Source organism: Panthera onca, chromosome A3 (genome assembly GCF_046562875.1).
Source record: "Panthera onca isolate mPanOnc1 chromosome A3, mPanOnc1 haplotype 2, whole genome shotgun sequence".
Taxonomy (NCBI): domain Eukaryota; kingdom Metazoa; phylum Chordata; class Mammalia; order Carnivora; family Felidae; genus Panthera; species Panthera onca.
The window spans coordinates 14936579-14954561 of record NC_138341.1 but is presented as its reverse complement, the minus strand read 5'-3'; the positions used below and the strand labels follow the sequence as shown (position 1 = coordinate 14954561).

Below are 17983 nucleotides of genomic sequence, written 5' to 3'. Positions count from 1 at the left end.
TCATGGGACAAATCCCACATGTGGGCAGTACAGAGCTTCCTACATCATATGAGTGTCAGAACCCAAGCACCTACCCCAAATCTCTCATCATCTACAACATGTGTGAAGTGGAATCTTAAAATTGAGGAAGTGAGAATGTCTTTGTTAATTTCCCAATATGGTTCTCTTCTCTTGCAAATAAAGAAGAGGGGGCTTACAAAAAGAAATGCCTATCAAGCACATAAGATACTTCAATGAAGAGCCGTTTCTTTGACTCTGGATAACTTTTCAATTCTTGGAATTCTCCAGAATCATACTCCAGAGTCATACTTTACCAATGGCCCTCAGTATATATCTGCTCAAAAGACCACCTACATGCAAATAATCTATGGAGCTTTTAAAAATGCAGATACTCAGGGCCCACTGCAGGTCTCCTAAACCAGAAACTCTGAGGATGGACCCAGAAATCTGCATTGTGTAAAGACTCTGGGACTGACTGTGCCACAGGATTGTGTAAAGCAGCTTCTTAACCCAATAGTGTGTTAACCGTGGGTTACCACTCCAGCAAGAATTAGCTGACTGGCCAGTCGCGAAACTGAGCTGTGGGATGTTCTCTTATCCTTCCTTTCCCCAGTGAGTGGGCTTTGTTTCAGGCTAAGACTCAGGTACCCAGTGTCAAGCCTTCTGCTGTGGTGTTCCAGGCTCCCAGTCACCTTGCTGCCTATGCAGGACCCCAGGCATTGAGAACCAAGCTTTTTCCATTCATAGGGGCTTTTTGCAACTCCCCTTTGGATATCTTCTCAGAAAATTAGGAAAGAAACAGGCCCCACTAGAATACGTGACTTTTTTTTTTTTTTAGATAAATCTTCTAAAATGTTTGTTACAGACCTAATTTTTGGCAAACCAAGTCATTACTCCTGAAAATTATTTATCCGGAATACACTGATAATAACACTCTAGTTTTAAATTTTCTCTCCGCCTCTTTCTTGTTGACATGCGATATGCAAACTAACACCTAATATACCAAAGGAACCCAGGCATTAGTCATTCAGTGAAGTGAAAAATCACATGCTAATATCTTTCCCTTTTTTTATTTTGTATTTGCTCAAAGTGTTTCAGCAGATGCTGTTATCATCAGAGGAAAGGTTCCCACATAGGGAATTGGAGGCATGATCCGCAAGGGGATTTGCCTGGAGCCATCTGGGAATAAAGGGAGCTATGGCAGGAGCTGGTATTGTCATCGTCCACACCAACTTCTGGCTAAGAGCGTGGAGGAAGGGTGCCTGGTCCTTGTGGTTGGCTAAAATAGGGAGTTTGGTTTCCTCCTCTGTGTAGATATGGCACTACACTGTCATGTGGCTCAGATCCACAAATATCACTTGTTCTCTTCCTATAAAGTCTGATTTGACAGAAATCAGAGAAACGGGGGTTCTTCTAGCAGAGGGATGGCCCTCTCACAGTTTGCTTGTCACTGTGGATTTGGTCAAGGGACTAATGTCCTGGAACATTCTCAGTTCCAGTCTCCCACCCTACCGCCTCCCTGAAGTCGGTACTTGGGTTTCTGTCATAACAGGTGGAGGAGGATCGCCACTTTTTAGAGCTGCATCCAGACGCCTTTCAGGTTCCCAAAGGGAATCTCTTCTTTCCCAGTTAGGCCACCATTTTGGGAAGCCAGCACGACTGCAGCATGATAGTCTGCACTCAGGAAGACCTCCTGCCTTGAACCCAAAAGAGGCATAAGCCCCTGATCTCTCAGTGAGTGTCCTCATTCATGAATCTAGGTGAGGCACCCCATAGCTTCACACCGCCTGGGGGAGAGCTGGTGGCCTTGGCAGTTCTTTGGAGTGTCTAAGTTGGGTCCCTTTCCTTTCTTCCCCTCACTGCAAGGCCAGGATAAGGAACTGGGAGACCCTACCTCTTACTGGAGCAAAGAGAGTGATGGGTCCTAGGTGAGCAGAGCCTTTTTCTAACCATCTGGGGCAGGGTCAAGGGGTCCATCTTTTCCTCAATCCCTAGCTTGTTATCTTTATATAGGTTCTCAAACATAAGGAAGGTGGCCAGAGGCCTGTGAGAGCAATGTAGCTGAAGCTCCCAAGGATCTCCTACACCCTACTTTCTTCTATAGGCAGAGGACAGACCAAACAGCATAATTAACAGATGTATTCTGAAGACTTCTCTCTTTCTGTCCCTATCTGAAAAGCTGGAGCTTTGATGGCAAGGAAGGAAAGCATCCAAGACGCATCTTTGTTGAACTCCTAAGACAGAAAGTAGTGGTTACCAGGGGCTGGGGGATAGAAGAATTGGGGACTTGCAACCAGTGTAAGTTCTGGAGAGCTGATGCACAATATTGGGATTATAGTCAACAGTACTGCATTATAAACTTCAGCGTTGCTAAGAGACTAGATCTTAAGTGTTCTCATCACAAAAAAGCCATGATAATTATGTAAAGTGATAGAAGTGTTAGGACTATGGTGGCAATCATATTGCAGTCTGTGAATGTATCAAACAACAGCTCGTACACCTTAAAGTTACATGATGTTGTATGTCAATTACTTGTCAACAAAATTTTTTTAAGTTTATTTAGTTTGAGAGAAAGAGAGAGAGCATCAGCAAGGGAGGAGCAGAGACAGAGGGGGAGAGAGAGAATCCTAAGCAGGCTCCACAGGGACAGTGTGGAGCTCCATGCAGGGCTTGAACTCACAAAACTGCAAGATCATGACCTGAGCAGAAACCAAGAGTCAGACGCTTAACTGACTGAGCCACCCAGTTATCCCCAAAAATTAAAAAAAAAAAAAAAATTAAAAGATGCATCTTTGATGCCAAGGAAAAGAGAGGGTGTAGCTATAATATTCTGTGAGGGAATTTAGACGGAAAGGGAGAAACAAAGGAGCTGGAATCTAATGGCTTGGGAGGAGGGACAGGGGTAGCAAGTGTCACAGGTTTAAGGGAAACCGATTGACGAAGCAGACCCCCTCTCTTCATTCCTATGGTCTTCAGAAAGCCAGAACCAGAATCGGCGGGATCCGGTACTGCCCAGCTCCCCACAGGGGCAGGAGGGGTGCAAGAACGGAATCTCCTCTCCTCACCTCTCAGGCAACCTGGGAGCTACCTGCAAGGTAGAGTAACCCAGCTTTGACGAAGACTGCAGAAAAGGCTCACAGATCCTGGCTCATCGTTTTTCCCAGGGCCAGAAACTAATGGTGGTAGATAGTTGCCAAGGATTTCGGATTACTTAAAAACAAAACAAAACAAAAACTCACAAATCTGGTTTTTGGAGCAGGGAAAACCAGAAACCCTGTGGAGAAAGGGAATCCCTCTTTTGTTTGTTCTTTGGAAGCGTAAGAGTGTGCATAGTTTTAAAGGAGTAAAGGCGAATTTCGTAACCCACAAAAGAAAATTAAAAGAGAAAGAAACCCACTGGTAGGTAAGATTCAATAAAGAGAATAGATTTGGGAGTTTTGGAGGCAAGGGCACCGGGAGATGCCACGTGCTCGCCAGCAGGTGGCGCGTTTTCTTTAGGATTGCTTCCTCGAATCTGCATAAAACTTCGCAGCCAGACAAGCTCTGAGTCCCTTCGCCGGAAATCGCTATGCAGATAATAACCCTCCAGTGTCTGGAAATGTTTAATTACCGCGAACGCGGATTCCTCCAGCGCCGACCGCCGCCGAAGTAGCCCGTTAAAGACGCAGCGCCGCGGGTATGGTAAGGTAATTCTATTCCGAAGTGTTTCACCCGGACTATACACAGTTCAGTTAACATAACTTTTCTTCGTCATCCTCAATTTGGTTAGACACTGCTTCGTTTCTAATACATTTATTTCCACCGTTGGATAAGAGAAAAAGTTCAGTAGTCTTAGAACATAGATTTGTTAACTGTCTAAAATAATTGACAACTCATACTTGTACAAAAAATCGAAACTCACCACACCATTCAAACGCATTTTACACATGCTCCTCACAATACAAGGCATTGTCATCATTTCATTTTACAGATGATTAGTATGCCCAGAACCCAAGCAATTTCACATGAATACCCGTGCTTCATACATGATCTTATAGACCAAGGGTAGATCTGTGTCTATGTGCATTGTTACATTTGTTAAGGTGACAAATCGTTACAAAATACGTAGGGTCTCATAAAGAACTTACGAAACGGGAACTGCCTGGAAACACAGCTCACTTTCCCTTTCAGTTTTGATACTGTAACTTGTCTGTCGCTGTCACAATAAACACCGGCTCTTGGGTTCACCTGGGATCTATTCTCTTAAGACTCTGGAGTTGTTTGTACGTTATCAGAGCGTGTTATCTGTACAAGTGTGTGTGGATGTCGTGTTACCTACCTCCCCCGCTTAAAAACTTTCTCCCCAAAGCTGGATTTTGACCTGATTGATCGTAATGGTTCCAGAGGAACTATTGAGCTATTACAATCCATCATCTAAATGATTACAGAGGGATACCTAAATCTCCGGATTATTTGAAAGCTCTGTACATGCGTAAAGGGGGGTCAAATGAGCAGAGCCCCAATTGTCCACAAAGTAGTTACGGAAAAGATTGCATTGGAAGCAAAAACTCCGAAAGTGCTAAGTAAATTCCATGTTTAAAAAATGAGGTCATTTTTGTGTGGCTGGGGAGTAGGGAGAAGTGGGGTTCATTTTTTTTTTTATCAAAAACACCTCAAAGCGATAGAGGCCATGTTCTAGTTAATTTTCTGGAAGCTGTTCAGTTTTCACTCAGAAGACAGGCTGGGGCTCTTTCCTTCCCAGTAAGCAGATGTTCCCAGAGGAGCTGGGGTTGGGGCAGGGAGACCAGCAAGGGCTGTCACAACCCCTCAATGTGCCCACAGAACGTGGCGGCGAGGGCTCGCTGGGGGACTGGGAGCAAGGCGGTGGGATGTCTCGGCAGGCAGCCGGGTGTATTGATCCCTGCCGGACCCCACCTGCGGGGTGGGGTGTAACCGGGACCTGGAAGCCCGGGAGCTAGTTTGGGGACCTTTTCCCAAGGGTGCTCCGTTCCAGACAACACAGGGACTCCTTGGGCGCGGGCGGTTCCTCCCTGCAGGCGGTGGGTGAGAAAGAGAACCAGAAGGAGCGGTGGCAAGAGTTTGCGCGGGTCTAGTCTCCGGCGGGAGCCGACAGTGAGCAGAGGCTGCAGCCGCGGGTGGCGGGGTGCTCTGGACGCCCTGGAACGGGATGCGAGGCCACACAAAAGTTTCTGTCACCTGCGATGTGCTTTTGGGCCATAGGACGGTTGGGTTCTGGCTACTGAGGAAGTTTACTAAATTCGAAAAGTGATGTCCTTGCGAGTCCTAAATGAATCTGACTTCGCTAAAAAGTCACCTGGAAGCCCTTAGACGTCCTGGGTCCTTCCTTCCGCAATTCATTCAAGCTGGAATCCAGGCGCAGCACTGCGACTATGCTTTGGGCTGATCAGTTTCTCTTAAGTAGGTGGGGGAGGGGATGCGCCCCTGTTCCCCCTGGAAGGAGGGCAGTGGGGTTCCTAGCTTCCTGGGCTGCTTCTGCCTGCGGTGCTGAAAGGGAACCTGAACTTGGTTGGCTTGCAGTGCAGACCGAGGCCATAGCTTGTGGGTCACCCCCTTGGGAGCTCAGATTGGGGTGGAGGACTCTTGAGCCATTAACAAATCGTTAATTTCATTCCTGGGGTTTCTGGGGTTGTTCCTTGTCAAGTGAGACCTAGCAGGATCATCTTCCAAGGCAGGAATTTGAAACAGGCCCATCTTTGCCCCAGCTGTGCCAGGGTCCCACATCTCTCACCTTGTCTCATTCTGCCTTGCAGACTAGCTCCAGGAGACCCAGCCAGAGTTTGGGAGGCAAAGCCTGGGATGCTGGGCCATGAGGGGCTAGCTCCAACCTTACATCTTCATCTTGCCCTACACCCGCTAGATTCCAGGATTTGGCCCGAGTCCAAATCAGTTTTCCAGATAACCTGGAAAAAGTGGCGTTAAACAACCCAGTTTCATGGTCCTTTCGTTGGCATTCCTAAAGACTCTCCATGAGCTCTTTAGGGATCCTACTATCTAGAGATTTCTACAAGTCCTTGAAGCATGTTAGCCAAGGGCCCTGATTCATAAGAAATAGGGAAGTGGAAAGAGGGAGGAAACATAGTCATGCTGTGTGGAGTTCTAAGCAGGAGATGGGGTTGCACACCCCAGGAGGCTCCATCCCACCTGAATGTCCTTTTCTGAGAGGACATTTCCTAAGCAATCTGGACAGCCAGAGGGCCAAGTGTGGAGACCTCTCTTGGATTCTTTCATTGCTGCTAATGGAGGTTCTTGAGTTTTGTCTCCTAGGAGAGCCCGAGACTAGCACAAGGAAATTCCTTGACCCAGGTAGGAGCAAGCACAATCCAGGAATACCCTGCTGGACTCTCCTTCCAGGCCTTCCCCTGCTCTTGGTATTGCTGCCTTGGAATCTCAGGGAAGGGAGTGATCTCAGCTCCTTTCTTCTCCCAAGGATCCTCTCCCTGGCCAGAATATCACCCCATGCTGGCAGCTGCTAAGATTCCAACTGCAAACTTACGTGGGTCCCTTACTCCAGCACTAATCTGTGGCAGGGGATGAGTGCAATCCCTTGGGGCAAAAACTGCACCTCCCCCCCCTTCTTCTTCCCCACCCAAGTCAAAGTTACCTAGGGGCTGGAGGCCAGGTTCTGTCCTAAAGCCCTGTGGATAAGACAAGGGTCTTCTTCAACTATGTCTTTTGGGGGGACATTTCCACTATCATTTCCCTGGGTCAGGGATTGACACCCTAAAAAGCAATAAGATCTTCAGAGGAAAGCTGGACTTGGCAGCATTCCCTTCCCAGAGACACAGTACCGATATGCTAGAGACCCACTGAGTCCAGGATCCAGCTCCCAGGGCTGGGTGAGTCACTCAGCAGCGACCTTGGTGCAAACACTGGGAGTGCAGTGGTGTCAATCTGGACCCACCCAGGTCCTGGGAAACCATTGCCTCCTCCTGAACCCAGGGCCCAGTGTTCCAGAGAGGTGGCAGGGAGAGGTCAGGGCTGGGGTCAGCTGGAGGGCAGCTCCCGGAGCCCATCAGTCAGTAAGGTAGGGATGCTGCCTTAAGGCGGAAGGAGTGAAGGCAGAATTTTTCGAAGCCAGAATCCTGACCCCTTGTAGGTCCCAAATGCCACCTGAACCAGTTCCTTTAGCTTAGAGGTCCTGGAGCTGACGATCTTTGCAGCTTGCTCTCCAAACTCCCCAAACCAATGAGTACCTGATTGGAGGGGTAGACTGTAAGTAAGAGTGGAATCCCAGAGGGTTTGGGACTCCAATAACTTTCTTGCCCTCCACCTCTGATCTCTCCACCGAACTCCACAAGCCAGAGTCTGGGGTCAGCCATAGGCATTCAGGTCTGGTTTACTGCCCTGGCGATGAGCGCTCTTGGACGTCCAGAAGCTGTCGGATACCCAGGGCCAGCCGCCTCTGGGAAAGGATTCTGGAAGAAAGGGCGGCTCTGCCAGGGTCCGAAGGGCACTGGAGTCCAAGCCTCGGCGCAGGTATCCCGGGCGACCTCCCACCACCCCTGCACAGGCTTGTGTCCCAGGTGAGCAGGAATAGGACCGCGAAGAGTGCAGTTTCAGCCTGCTCTCCTCTGCTTGAGGTTGTTTCCTTTAGCACTCCAGGGATGCCACCGTGAGCCTAACAATGCAAAAGGGGTCGCACAGGACCGAAAAGCAGGGGACGCAGGTCCGGGGAGGCCGTGGCAAAGCGACGCAGCTGCCAAAGCCGGCTGCCCGGGTCAGCAAAACTTTGTCTCTCAGTGCGCAGGCGCAGGGCAGGGTTGGGGGACAGGCAAGGGAGGGGAGGAATCCTGAAGCAAGGGGAGGCGGGAGGGAGAAGGAGGGAGGGAGGGAGGAGGGTGGTGGATTAAAATAAGTAGGCGGCTCGGTGCTAAGGGATGAGTGAGTCGGAGCTCGGTCTCTCCCCAGCAAGTTCTCAGCCGCTCCCGGTTCAGACCCAACCAGGGAGCTGCGAGCGGGGCTCACTGTCCTCCGGGGGGCAGGGCTCCGGGCCAGTGGAGCGCTCCCGCGCGTCGGGCGCTCGGAGTCCCCGCAGCCGGAGAGGGGCCAGGACTCAAGAGCTCCGGGGGTGCCTGTGGAATCCAGCGCCTCTGGCTTCCCGGGTCCCCCGCAGCGGAGCCCCAGAGACTCCCTCAGCCCGGGACCGCCGCGGAACAAGGTAACTGCAGCCCTGGGCGCCCCTGCTCGGCGAGGGGAATGCGGGCAGCGCTCCCGGGTCCCCTGTCACAGCGCGGCGGGTGTCTCCTCTCTCTGTGTCCCAGAAGGAAGCTCCTCCTGCCAAACGGAGGCTGCAGGACCTTAGTGAAAGTGAGAGCAGCTGCAGCCCAGGGTGGTTGGGGGTGCTGGCTCAGGGACTTCCCGAGCGGGGTCTTTCGGCCTCTGACCTCCGGGGAAGGAGGGGGCGGGCCTCCAGCACTGGCCCTCGCGCTGCCAGGCTCCTAGGAATCCGCGGCGAGATGCCCGCGGACTTCGGGAGTCAGCCTGTGGGCCCCCCTCTAAGAAACCGAAGAAACTTCAGCGGGCAGAAACTTTCCCGAAACGTGCGCCTAGCGCAGTTTGACCTACTTTAGCTGACGAAGAAGGAAGAGAGAATGGATGGATGGCCACGGCCGCAGCCGACGGCGCCAGGGACAGGTGCATGCCCCAGCCGGGTCGCGCTTTTCGTGCAAGTTTGTTATTTTGCGTAGTTGCGCTCGGGTATCGGGCCGGTTGGACCCGGAGCGCAGGGCCGCGTGCCTGACCCCGCCTCGCACTTCTGCTCTGACTTCGGGGTGTTCTCAATAGGATGATTGCTCTGTGTAGTCAGGGCCTGGGGAGTTAACCTGCGACTGTCTCGGTTCAGGGAAGAGTGCAGGGGGTCGCGAGCACTCTTTCCCAATTGGAGACTCGCACGCCCAAGTAGCAGAAACGCTGTGGGTGCCGTGAATGTCTCCGGCTTGGGACTTATAAGGCGAGGATTCGTTTCCTCCCCCTGACTGTCCCCTAACTCAGCCTTCAGGAGAGAAGGGGGAAGCCCGAGGAGAGAGGGAAAGAGGTGAGGGGCTGCCTGCGGAACTACTTTCTTTCCCGACATGTCTAGGTTCAGAAGAACGAAAACCCACATCCAGTCCTTTTTCAACAGCTCGAGCAGTAGCGGGATGGGCTCTCAGAGGGTAAAGTAGCTGCGAGGGTTTCTTTGTTGCCACAATTTGGTAAATTTCAACCGGGCTGGCTTTTGGGAACAGAAACCACGTGCAAAGCAAGTTGGTCTCCCAGGCTCATGGCATCCTAGAGAAGACAAGGGCTGACAGGGACAGGGGGGGACCAGTGGGTGGATGTTTTATCCGAGGCTCCTCGAAGTAATTGCGGTTTCATTAAGACTGGGGAACAGACCGCTAAGGACTCAGCGGGCGTTTAAATGCCGCGGGACGGCCGCCTAGCCGAAGGGTTCGTTCGCTCTCGTTCGTTGGGAGAATTCAACAGAAGTATCCGGTGGTGGTTAGTCCTCCCACCAGGGGCCTGGACGCCTGTCACCACGCGTGTTGGGGATTCGATGTCAAGGATGATTTTCTGGGGCTGCTGCTGGGCTCCTTCAGGCGAAAGCTCGTGGAGCTCGCTCCGTCCTCATTAATGCAAGCAGTTAACTCGCTCACGCTCAATTAGCCCCGAATAAACCACTTTAATAGACTCTGCACACTTCATTAATGCCCGGCATAGGGCTGGCTGCAGACCTGGAATTGGCGCTCGACCGCGCGAGGGAAGGAGCGCCTGCACTGCGCGGGGGACCCAGGATTGGAAGCGCGAATTGCTTTTGCTGCCTGTAGTCGGGATCTTTACCCGCACCTCCCAGATCTCGAGGCTCAAGCTCCTTGCCAAGCGGATGCCTGGCCCGGGGAGAGGTGTTTGCCCTCGCGTTTAAAAATCTAAAACGTTCACACAAGGGCCCCCCGGGTCAGGGCAACGGGACTCCGAGGGGCTGGGAGTTCGTTCATCCTCTCCGGCTGGAGAGGCGAGTGTGAGACTGTGTTTTTCTCTTAGTTGACCGCCTGAAACCGGATCGTGCATTTGGCCCATTCTTGGTACTAGTGTAAGGAGCCACGTTTCGAACGAATTTCGTCCCCGGGAAAGTCGTTGGCGAGAGCTTGGGGAGCCCTGGCCTCGGATTGCGGCAGAAAATAAGAAACTGGCCGTGATGCTGAAGAAAATAAATTGAGTGTTGGGGGACACAAGATCGGGCAGATAGCCCGGAAAGGTTGGCTCCCAAGAGCAGTGATGGCTGCAAAAGCCCCCTCCCCCTATGGAGCCCCAGGTCTTCTCGGCTCCTGAGGGTAGGCAGGGTAGGCGAGGAGAGGCCAGGTTAGTACCCGACGTTGGTGGGTTCCCCACCGGGGCACAGGCAGGGCTCGGGTCCTTTTGCAGTCCAGAGTCTCACCGTCACCGCCGCTCTCTTGGCCGGCGATAGGCCGAGCACCTAGAGAAGCAAGCGGGGGTGCTGGTGGCCCCGGCGGCCCCAGGGAGCCGGAAATAAGGATCTGATTTCCAGCGCCAGGAGGGGAAAAAGAAGTGACAGCAAATCAAAGAGCGCTCACCTCACCTAATCACCTAAGTCTGGGCCAACATTTTAAGTTGGTGAGAGCCCTCTTTCTCCCTCCTCTCTCCTTCCCAACCCTAATCCGCCCCTGCTTTCTCTCTGCCCCAATTCGTATTTTGCTTCGCGGGGTGTTAGCGCTCTAGGATGATCTCGGCGCTCTGGGATCACCGGACCACCAGTGATCAAGCCGCAGGGAAAACTGGTAGGGAGGCCCTCTGCTAATGAGGCGCGGGTCCTCAGGCGCCAGGCTGAATTAATTGCTGCCTTAACACTGCGTTTTTGCTGGGTTGCTAATGTAACCTGCAGTGGGAACATCTCTGCAGGCTTTCAGTGTTTTGCACCTTCCACCCCCTGCAGAACCTCTTTCTCCGAGGGCCTACTATTCAGCCAGTGACTTCTCTGACAGCTTCCAAGGGAAAGGGTTTCTGCATCGAGATTGTCCATACTCCTTCCTGAAAGGGCAGGGCTATCTCCCGTGAGAAGCTTTGCTGCAGTGAAATGCTGCCGAGTCCGACTGGGCCTTGTGGCCTTGGGCTGAGGGTAAGCCAGCCTAGGGGAACTGTCTGGGTGGTGTCAGCGTCCAGCAGTGGGAAGGAGCGGTACCGTGGCCTGCACAACCCAGGAAGGGGGGCTTACTGAAGGTTAGAGCAGCAATCTGAGGAAGAGAAGAGGGGAAATGGGGGTAAGGGAAAAGTGGGCAGCAGGGGATTGAGACAGGCAAAGAACCAAGCACCCTGTTCCCTCAGTGACTTCTCGAGTAGCCCTCAGCTCAGAGCTGAGAGAGTTCAGCACTTGAGCCTCACAAGCCACCCCCCCCCCCACCATGTATTTTTTACTTTTCCTTCTCCATGTTTTTGCCTCCACTGGACAGACTGACTTAAGAGTGTCTGGGAGGCTTGGAGATGAAAGGTCTCTCTGCAGAACCCAGACTTGTCCACGGAGGCTGGAGATCCTGACCAAGGAGGCCAGGAGATGCTAGACTGCTGGTCACTTCAGCTTCCTGGCCTTGCAGTTGGAGGGCACAGAAAGCATAGAAGCTGATTGTATTGGCCTCAATACTGTAGCCCATAGGCATACCCACCTGCCCAGGTGTCACTGCGCACAGAAATATCCGAGAGCCCAGAGACACTGCACCCTGTTTGATGGAGTAGGGAGGGAACCGAAGCCCCCTTGTATGTACCTGCAGATATTTGACTGAATTCGTAAATGAAGGCGGGTATCATCACCTTCAAAGGCAATTAATTCCCAGGGGCTCAGGTAAGAAGTCAGCCCAAAAGCAGCCGCAGAGGGTGGTGTCAAGAGGGCTCATTAATAGTGAGGCAGAGAAGCAAATTTGAGGTCAAAGTTGAGAGCTTTGAGGAGAAAGATGACATGGCTTCTAGAAGCCAGACTGAAGATCAGCTAAGTAGAGCTAAATGCAGAGGAGCTGGGAGATGTACAGATCTGTGTGTGTTTGTATGTGTGCTGTTTCCCTGGAGGCCCTGCGTGGGTTCCATGCAATCCCACGTGTGCGTGTGTGTGCGCGCGCACGCACATGTGAACATGTTCACGCCAGCATTTTGTTTAGCAGCACAACACTGATCATCTCAGTTTATCTTGCCACCTTGTTGTCATCTCTGCTTCAGAACATGTGAATCTGTGTTTATCTGTCATTGTGCATTTCTGTTTATCTGCACATGAACATGTAAATGTGCTTCCAAGTTCCTGTTCTCTTCACCGGAGAGTGAAATTCTGTGTTGACTCAGGCTTGCGTGGATGTAAATTTCCACACATCAGTCTCCCCCAGCTTCTGCCTCCACTGTAGGCCCTCATTTAAGTTGGTTGCATTGCATAGGATTTGTTTCCTGCTGGTTTCTGTAGCAAGTTGTGTGTCTCTGCCATGGCCATTTGGAGGGAGCCCTTGCATCAGAGAAGTTTCCATTTTCTCTCTGAGGGCAGTGGGTTCCCTCAGTGGGGTCTCAGACTCCCAGCGTCTGCCCTGGGGCACAGAGAGGGTGTGGCTGAGCTGGAATTCCTCTGAACTTCTCTTTTTCTCTCCCTTCTTTTCTCTTCTTTTTTTTTGCAGATTGCGATTGAGAACCCACTGCAGCTACCGCAATGGGCAGCAAAACCTTGCCAGCGCCAGTGCCCATTCATCCATCCCTGCAGCTCACCAACTACTCCTTCCTTCAGGCGGTGAATGGCCTGCCCACGGTGCCCTCGGACCACCTGCCTAATCTGTATGGTTTCAGCGCACTGCACGCTGTGCACCTGCACCAGTGGACGCTGGGCTACCCTGCCATGCACTTGCCACGCTCCTCGTTCTCCAAAGTCCCGGGCGCCGTGTCCAGCCTCGTGGACACACGCTTCCAACTGCCCGCCTTTCCCTGGTTTCCTCACGTAATCCAGCCTAAGCCTGAGATCACCGTTGGAGGCAGTGGCCCCTCTGTGCTCAAGACCAAGCCACGCTTTGATTTTGCCAACCTGGCCTTAGCTGCCACACAAGAAGATCCATCCAAGCTTGGCCGGGGGGAAGGTCCTGGCTCCCCCACTGGTGGGCTGGGTGCCCTCCTGGATGTAACCAAGCTGTCCCCCGAAAAGAAGCCCACGAGGGGACGCCTGCCTTCCAAGACCAAGAAGGAGTTCGTCTGCAAGTTCTGTGGCCGCCACTTCACTAAGTCCTACAACCTCCTTATCCATGAGCGGACGCACACCGATGAGCGGCCCTACACGTGTGACATCTGCCACAAAGCCTTCCGGAGGCAAGACCACCTACGGGACCACAGGTACGGCGTGTGACCCCCCTCCCCCAAAGCTGTCTGTCACTGTCCTCACCATCCTCCTCCCTAATGAGGTGGTTCTTGAGCCCCACTTCGGCTCTCCAGGCCTCCCAGTTTCTGGGAATTCTCTAACATCGCAAAGGAAGCCATACAAGGCTTAGGCATAGGTTCTTGGAGGATGGGTGGAGAGAGCTTGGGGAGAATAAGTCAGGTCTCCATGAGCATCAGACAGGCATGCCAGCCTTCTCATCCCTTCCTTCACCTGTGCATCTGCAAGTGCTGTTCAGTCCAAGTTTCTGCGGTGACGGGCAGGGGGACCCGTGACGCATGTGACCGCCCAGCACTTGAAATGTGCAACTAGTGTGACTGCGAAATTAACTTTTTAGTTTTACTTACTTTTCATGTTAATAACCACATGTGGCTAGTGGCTGCCCACTTGGACAGCACAGCTCCAGCAAATTGTCCTCCCTGCCCCTGGGTCCCCTCATTCACCTTTATTGTTAACCCAGACCTTATAAGGAGACAGTGCTTGCCCCTCCTGGGGAAGGCAGGGGTGGGCCTAGCTGGACCCATTGACGTATCAGATGGGTCAGATATTGCCTGCCAGTTTCCTTCACCTCCCTACTCTATTCACAAACTTAGAATTTTGCCCACTCCACGTTAGGTCCCCCCCCCCCCCTCTCTTTTGAGGGCAAGAGCCTGGTTGCAGTGGGAGGGGATCTTAGATAACTGTTTATAACATTACATCATTTTGCAAAGATTAATTCTGTTTTTGCTTCCAGATACATTCACTCCAAAGAGAAGCCTTTCAAGTGTCAAGAGTGTGGGAAAGGATTCTGCCAGTCCAGGACTCTCGCTGTCCACAAGACGCTACACTCACAGGTGAAGGAGCTCAAAACCTCCAAGATCAAATGCTAAAAGAGCCTCCAGGTCACCAGGACCCTGGGTTACGATACCCCCTCCTCCAGAGGGACCAGAAGCCGAAGGCGACTCTGGCGGGCAGCGGGAGGGGCTCCCGGGACCTTCCCCTATCCCAGACTTGTCCCTTGGGTCCCGGGCGCACGCGGAACTCGAGAGCCCCGCCCGGAGCCGTGACCCCAGCCGCCAGGGCGGCTCCCCCAGGACGCGGCTAAAGTCTTGGCCAAAAGGCGGTACTCACGTGGCGGAAGGGAAACTGCATTTAAAAAAAGAACGAAAGCTCCGCGGAGCCGCAGCGGCGCCTCTCCCAGAAGTATTACTTTTTCTATTGTTATTTTATACGTTTACTTTATTATTTTTTTCTTTGACCATATAAGCTTGTAACTCTGCCTGCGGAGAGAGAGGGGAGAGGGAAGGAAGTTCTGTGCGTTTGCAGAGTCCACCCCCTCCTCCCGTCCCCATCCCCACCCCGGGAGCCTGCAAAAGTGTAATCCGTGTATCTGCTTCTGCCGCCGGGCCCTGGGACCGCGGGGCCAAGGAGCGCCCCCTCCCTGCTCCGCAGCCGGTCGGCCGTGGGCCCTCGGACTCGGATGGCGGGGCGGGGGCCTTGAGCCCTGCGGCTGCAGCGGGCCCGGCCTCCGGCTCCCCTGTTCCGCCGTCCCGTCACCACGAGAGAGCAGCCGGCTAGGAGCAGGGCATTGTATTGCGATTGGCACTTTATGCTGACCATCGGTAACGGACATTTATCACTGGAGTTTTTTAAAATATGAAATAAACGGTTATTTTACAGGCATTGCAGGATGGGTATTCTCCCTCCCAAACAGGACACTGGGAGGCTTCTTTCCTTCAGAGGAGCGGGATTCCCTGCCCGCTCCAACCTGTCCCGCTTCCGGAAACCCGGCCTTCTTGGAGTGATAGGGTTGAGATGGGTGGAGAAGCCTCCTCTCTCCCTGTGTTGGTCTACCCCGGCCCCATGTTTATTTTCGTACTTTACTCCTCCACTTCGGTCTTTAGGGTCTCAGTGTCCCCACCCCTCACCTCCACGGGGCTGGTAGTTTACAAGGAAACCCAGCCTGCAGCCACTACTTCGGCCTTAAAAAAAATCACAACGTCTCCGGGTGCCAGGGTCGCTTAAGATCCACTAAGGGAACAGAATGTCACCCACCTCTCCAACCAAAGGCTTTCCTACTGGCCTCCAGCATCTGCTTTGGTGGTGGTGGTGGTGGTGGTGGTGGTGGTGGTGGTGGTGGTGGGGTGCCTTCACGTATAGCCTCAGGACCAGTACTGTCCCCAGGGCCCCAATACCCCGTTGCAAATGCACAATCATCGCTGCCTCCCCAAAGCCCCAAACCTACAACCCTCCCTCCGTTAGGATCCCCCCGACACAATTCTCTGGCTGGGTCTCATCCCCTGCCCGGAGTACGGCTCCACGCCCAAAGATTCCCTACAGTTTTTAAAGCCTCGTCAGGAATGGCGGGGGCGGGCGCCCTGGGAGGCCCGAGAAGTTTAGGAGGGGAAATCTGAGTCCTCCCTCCACAAGTTGAACCTACCCCGGGGCGTCTAGTTTTCCCACAATTAGAGGCCAGGCCGCCGGGGGCTCTCCTTCTTGGGGCGGGGCGGGGCTCCCCCTGCTCCAGTGTCCTGACCGCAGGGCGGCGCAGGCGGTAGCGCCCGAGGCCTTTCCCAAGCCGAGCGCTCGGCCTCTCGGGCTTCTGAGCCTGGAGCTCAGCGGCCGCGAAGAACGATGGGCCGAGCTTCCCTGCAACGGGGACCCAAGGTCCCAGCCTCCGGCAGAGCCCTGCGGCCTGAAAAAGGAAGCCCAGGCCATAAGAGTTAAAACGCTCTAGACTTTCACTGAACCATCGTCACCTCCTCTGGGCATACCCGCCCCCGCCCCCGCCCCCCTTGCGGGCTTGAACTCCGCGGTTCCGGGGCCCAACGTGTCCCGGTGGCCTTGGCTGGGCCTGCGCTGAGAGCTCTGCCCTCCGCGTTCGGAGCCACGCTGCCCCCTGCTGGACAGGCCTGGAGGGGCGGATCAGGACTGGGGCACCTCAGTGCGTCCTGCTGAGGACTCGGCAGAACTTTCTGCCGCAGACCCTGTCCACCACCCCTGTGGATATCTGGTCTTGCGCTCAAAAACTTCTTGATCGGTTCCACGGCCCACTGCGAATGAGGACCGTGGGCTGCCTGGTCTTGACCGGACTGAGGGATCTCCACTAGTCCGGCAAGATCACAGCCCTTCTTCTGCAGCTTCATAAGGATGCGACTCAGGACAGGCCAGAATCTGGATCCCAGAGAACTGTGATCTCTGGGCGCAGAGAGGGAGAGAGAGTTAATCAGTGGGTTTTGGACTTGGCTTTAGCCCAGCCAGTGCAGTCGGTAGTATGGTCTGCACTTGGCCATGGCTTACGTGAGGGTCCATGGCAGGCCCACATCGTTTCTGTCATTAGCCCCAGGAGGTTGGGAGACGTGGTTGTTCCAAGACGACAGTGCCTGAGTACATACACCTGTCACAGAGAGCTTTGAGCACCCCTGAGGATCTGACGGAGCGCCTCGTTCAGTTCCTCTGCTCTTTCTGGGGTCCCATCTTTCCGGAGGATTTACTACTGCTGCGCCCCGCTCCGCCCCGCCCAACGCACTCCACCCCAATTTAGCCACCTCCCACTCCTCCAGAACAACAAGAGCTTCTGCAGTTAGCCCCTCCCCAAAGACCTCCTGAAAGCTGTGAAATGGGGGAGGTTCGCAGGCGAGTTTTTCCATTCTGGCCCGTGCCACCTCTGGTAACCTGAATCCCCGTCCTTCCATCCTAGACCCTGCAACTGACTTTCGATAATATCAAGTGTAGAAGAATGGATTCCCAGCACAGGGTTTATAGAGGGGGGCTGGGAGTGGGGCAGGGTACTGCCCAAAGACCTTCACCACTCACAATGCCATTGCCTTGCCTTGCTCTACCATGGTTCTATCATCCTGATGGACCCAGAAGCCACTTCTCAGCATAGCTCGCTGTCTATACTGTGACAGTGATTGTTCATACGCTATGTAGTAACAGCACAGCAAATGGAAGGGCAAGTGGGAGGGCAATCTGGGGATTCTGGCCACAAGACATCACACAGGCCACCTTTCCTAGCAACGTGGTTGGGGGACAGTTTCCAGCTCCTACTCTGTGGGACGCAAGAAAAGGCAATGAGAATGCCGGAAATGCTTGGGTGGGTTTTATTGCCTACCCACTCTGCAAAGGGGACACTCCCCCATTCCCGCTACACGCCTAGAAGATCCCATCCTTATCCGACCCCAGTCTTCAGACATTAAGCTTTTGTGGTCTCAGGTGCCCAGCTTTCGGGAGTGAAGGAGGCGAGAGGAGAGTTCAGCGGGAGTCCTTCCCTAAGCTGCTAGGCCATCTGTTTCTCTGAGGGGCAAGGGAGCGGGGCTACTCGGCTGGATCTCTTTGCTGAACAGGTAGAAGGCGCGAGAAACCCTTAAGGCAGCCTGGAGCTTCCAGGTGCTCTGGGAGGAGATCGGTACACCGTGGAGAAAGAAAAGCTCGCAGGGGTTTCTTCCTAAGAAGAGGTTCAGGTTCCACCCCCTTCTTCTGAAATGTAGCCAGGGGTCTGGGGCGTACAATGGGCCGTTTTTTCCTCAGACCTCTTGGCCGCGGGAGTCAGGGCTAGCATAGGGTTGTGGGGGAAAGAAGAGATGCGGTGGGCTGGTCTAGGGC

At 53.5% G+C, this 17983-nt stretch overlaps 1 protein-coding gene across 1 annotated transcript; it reads left to right on the top strand.

Annotated features, from left to right (window-relative positions):
- Positions 1–7878: 7878 nt before the first annotated feature.
- On the top strand, positions 7879–15061 carry OSR1 (odd-skipped related transcription factor 1). The gene is made up of 3 exons (XM_060649219.3): positions 7879–8179; positions 12657–13356; positions 14133–15061. Exons 2-3 carry the CDS (start codon positions 12689–12691, stop codon positions 14266–14268), a joined length of 804 nt encoding a protein of 267 aa, XP_060505202.1. The 5' UTR covers positions 7879–8179; positions 12657–12688; the 3' UTR covers positions 14269–15061.
- The last annotated feature ends 2922 nt before the right edge of the window (positions 15062–17983 follow it).

Coding starts and splice junctions, on each gene's coding strand:
- OSR1 (XM_060649219.3), top strand. CDS start 12,689: ATGGGCAGCAAAACCTTGCCAGCGCCAGTGCCCATTCATCCATCCCTG. Junction 13,357..14,132: donor GACCACCTACGGGACCACAG/GTACGGCGTGTG, acceptor TTTTGCTTCCAG/ATACATTCACTCCAAAGAGA.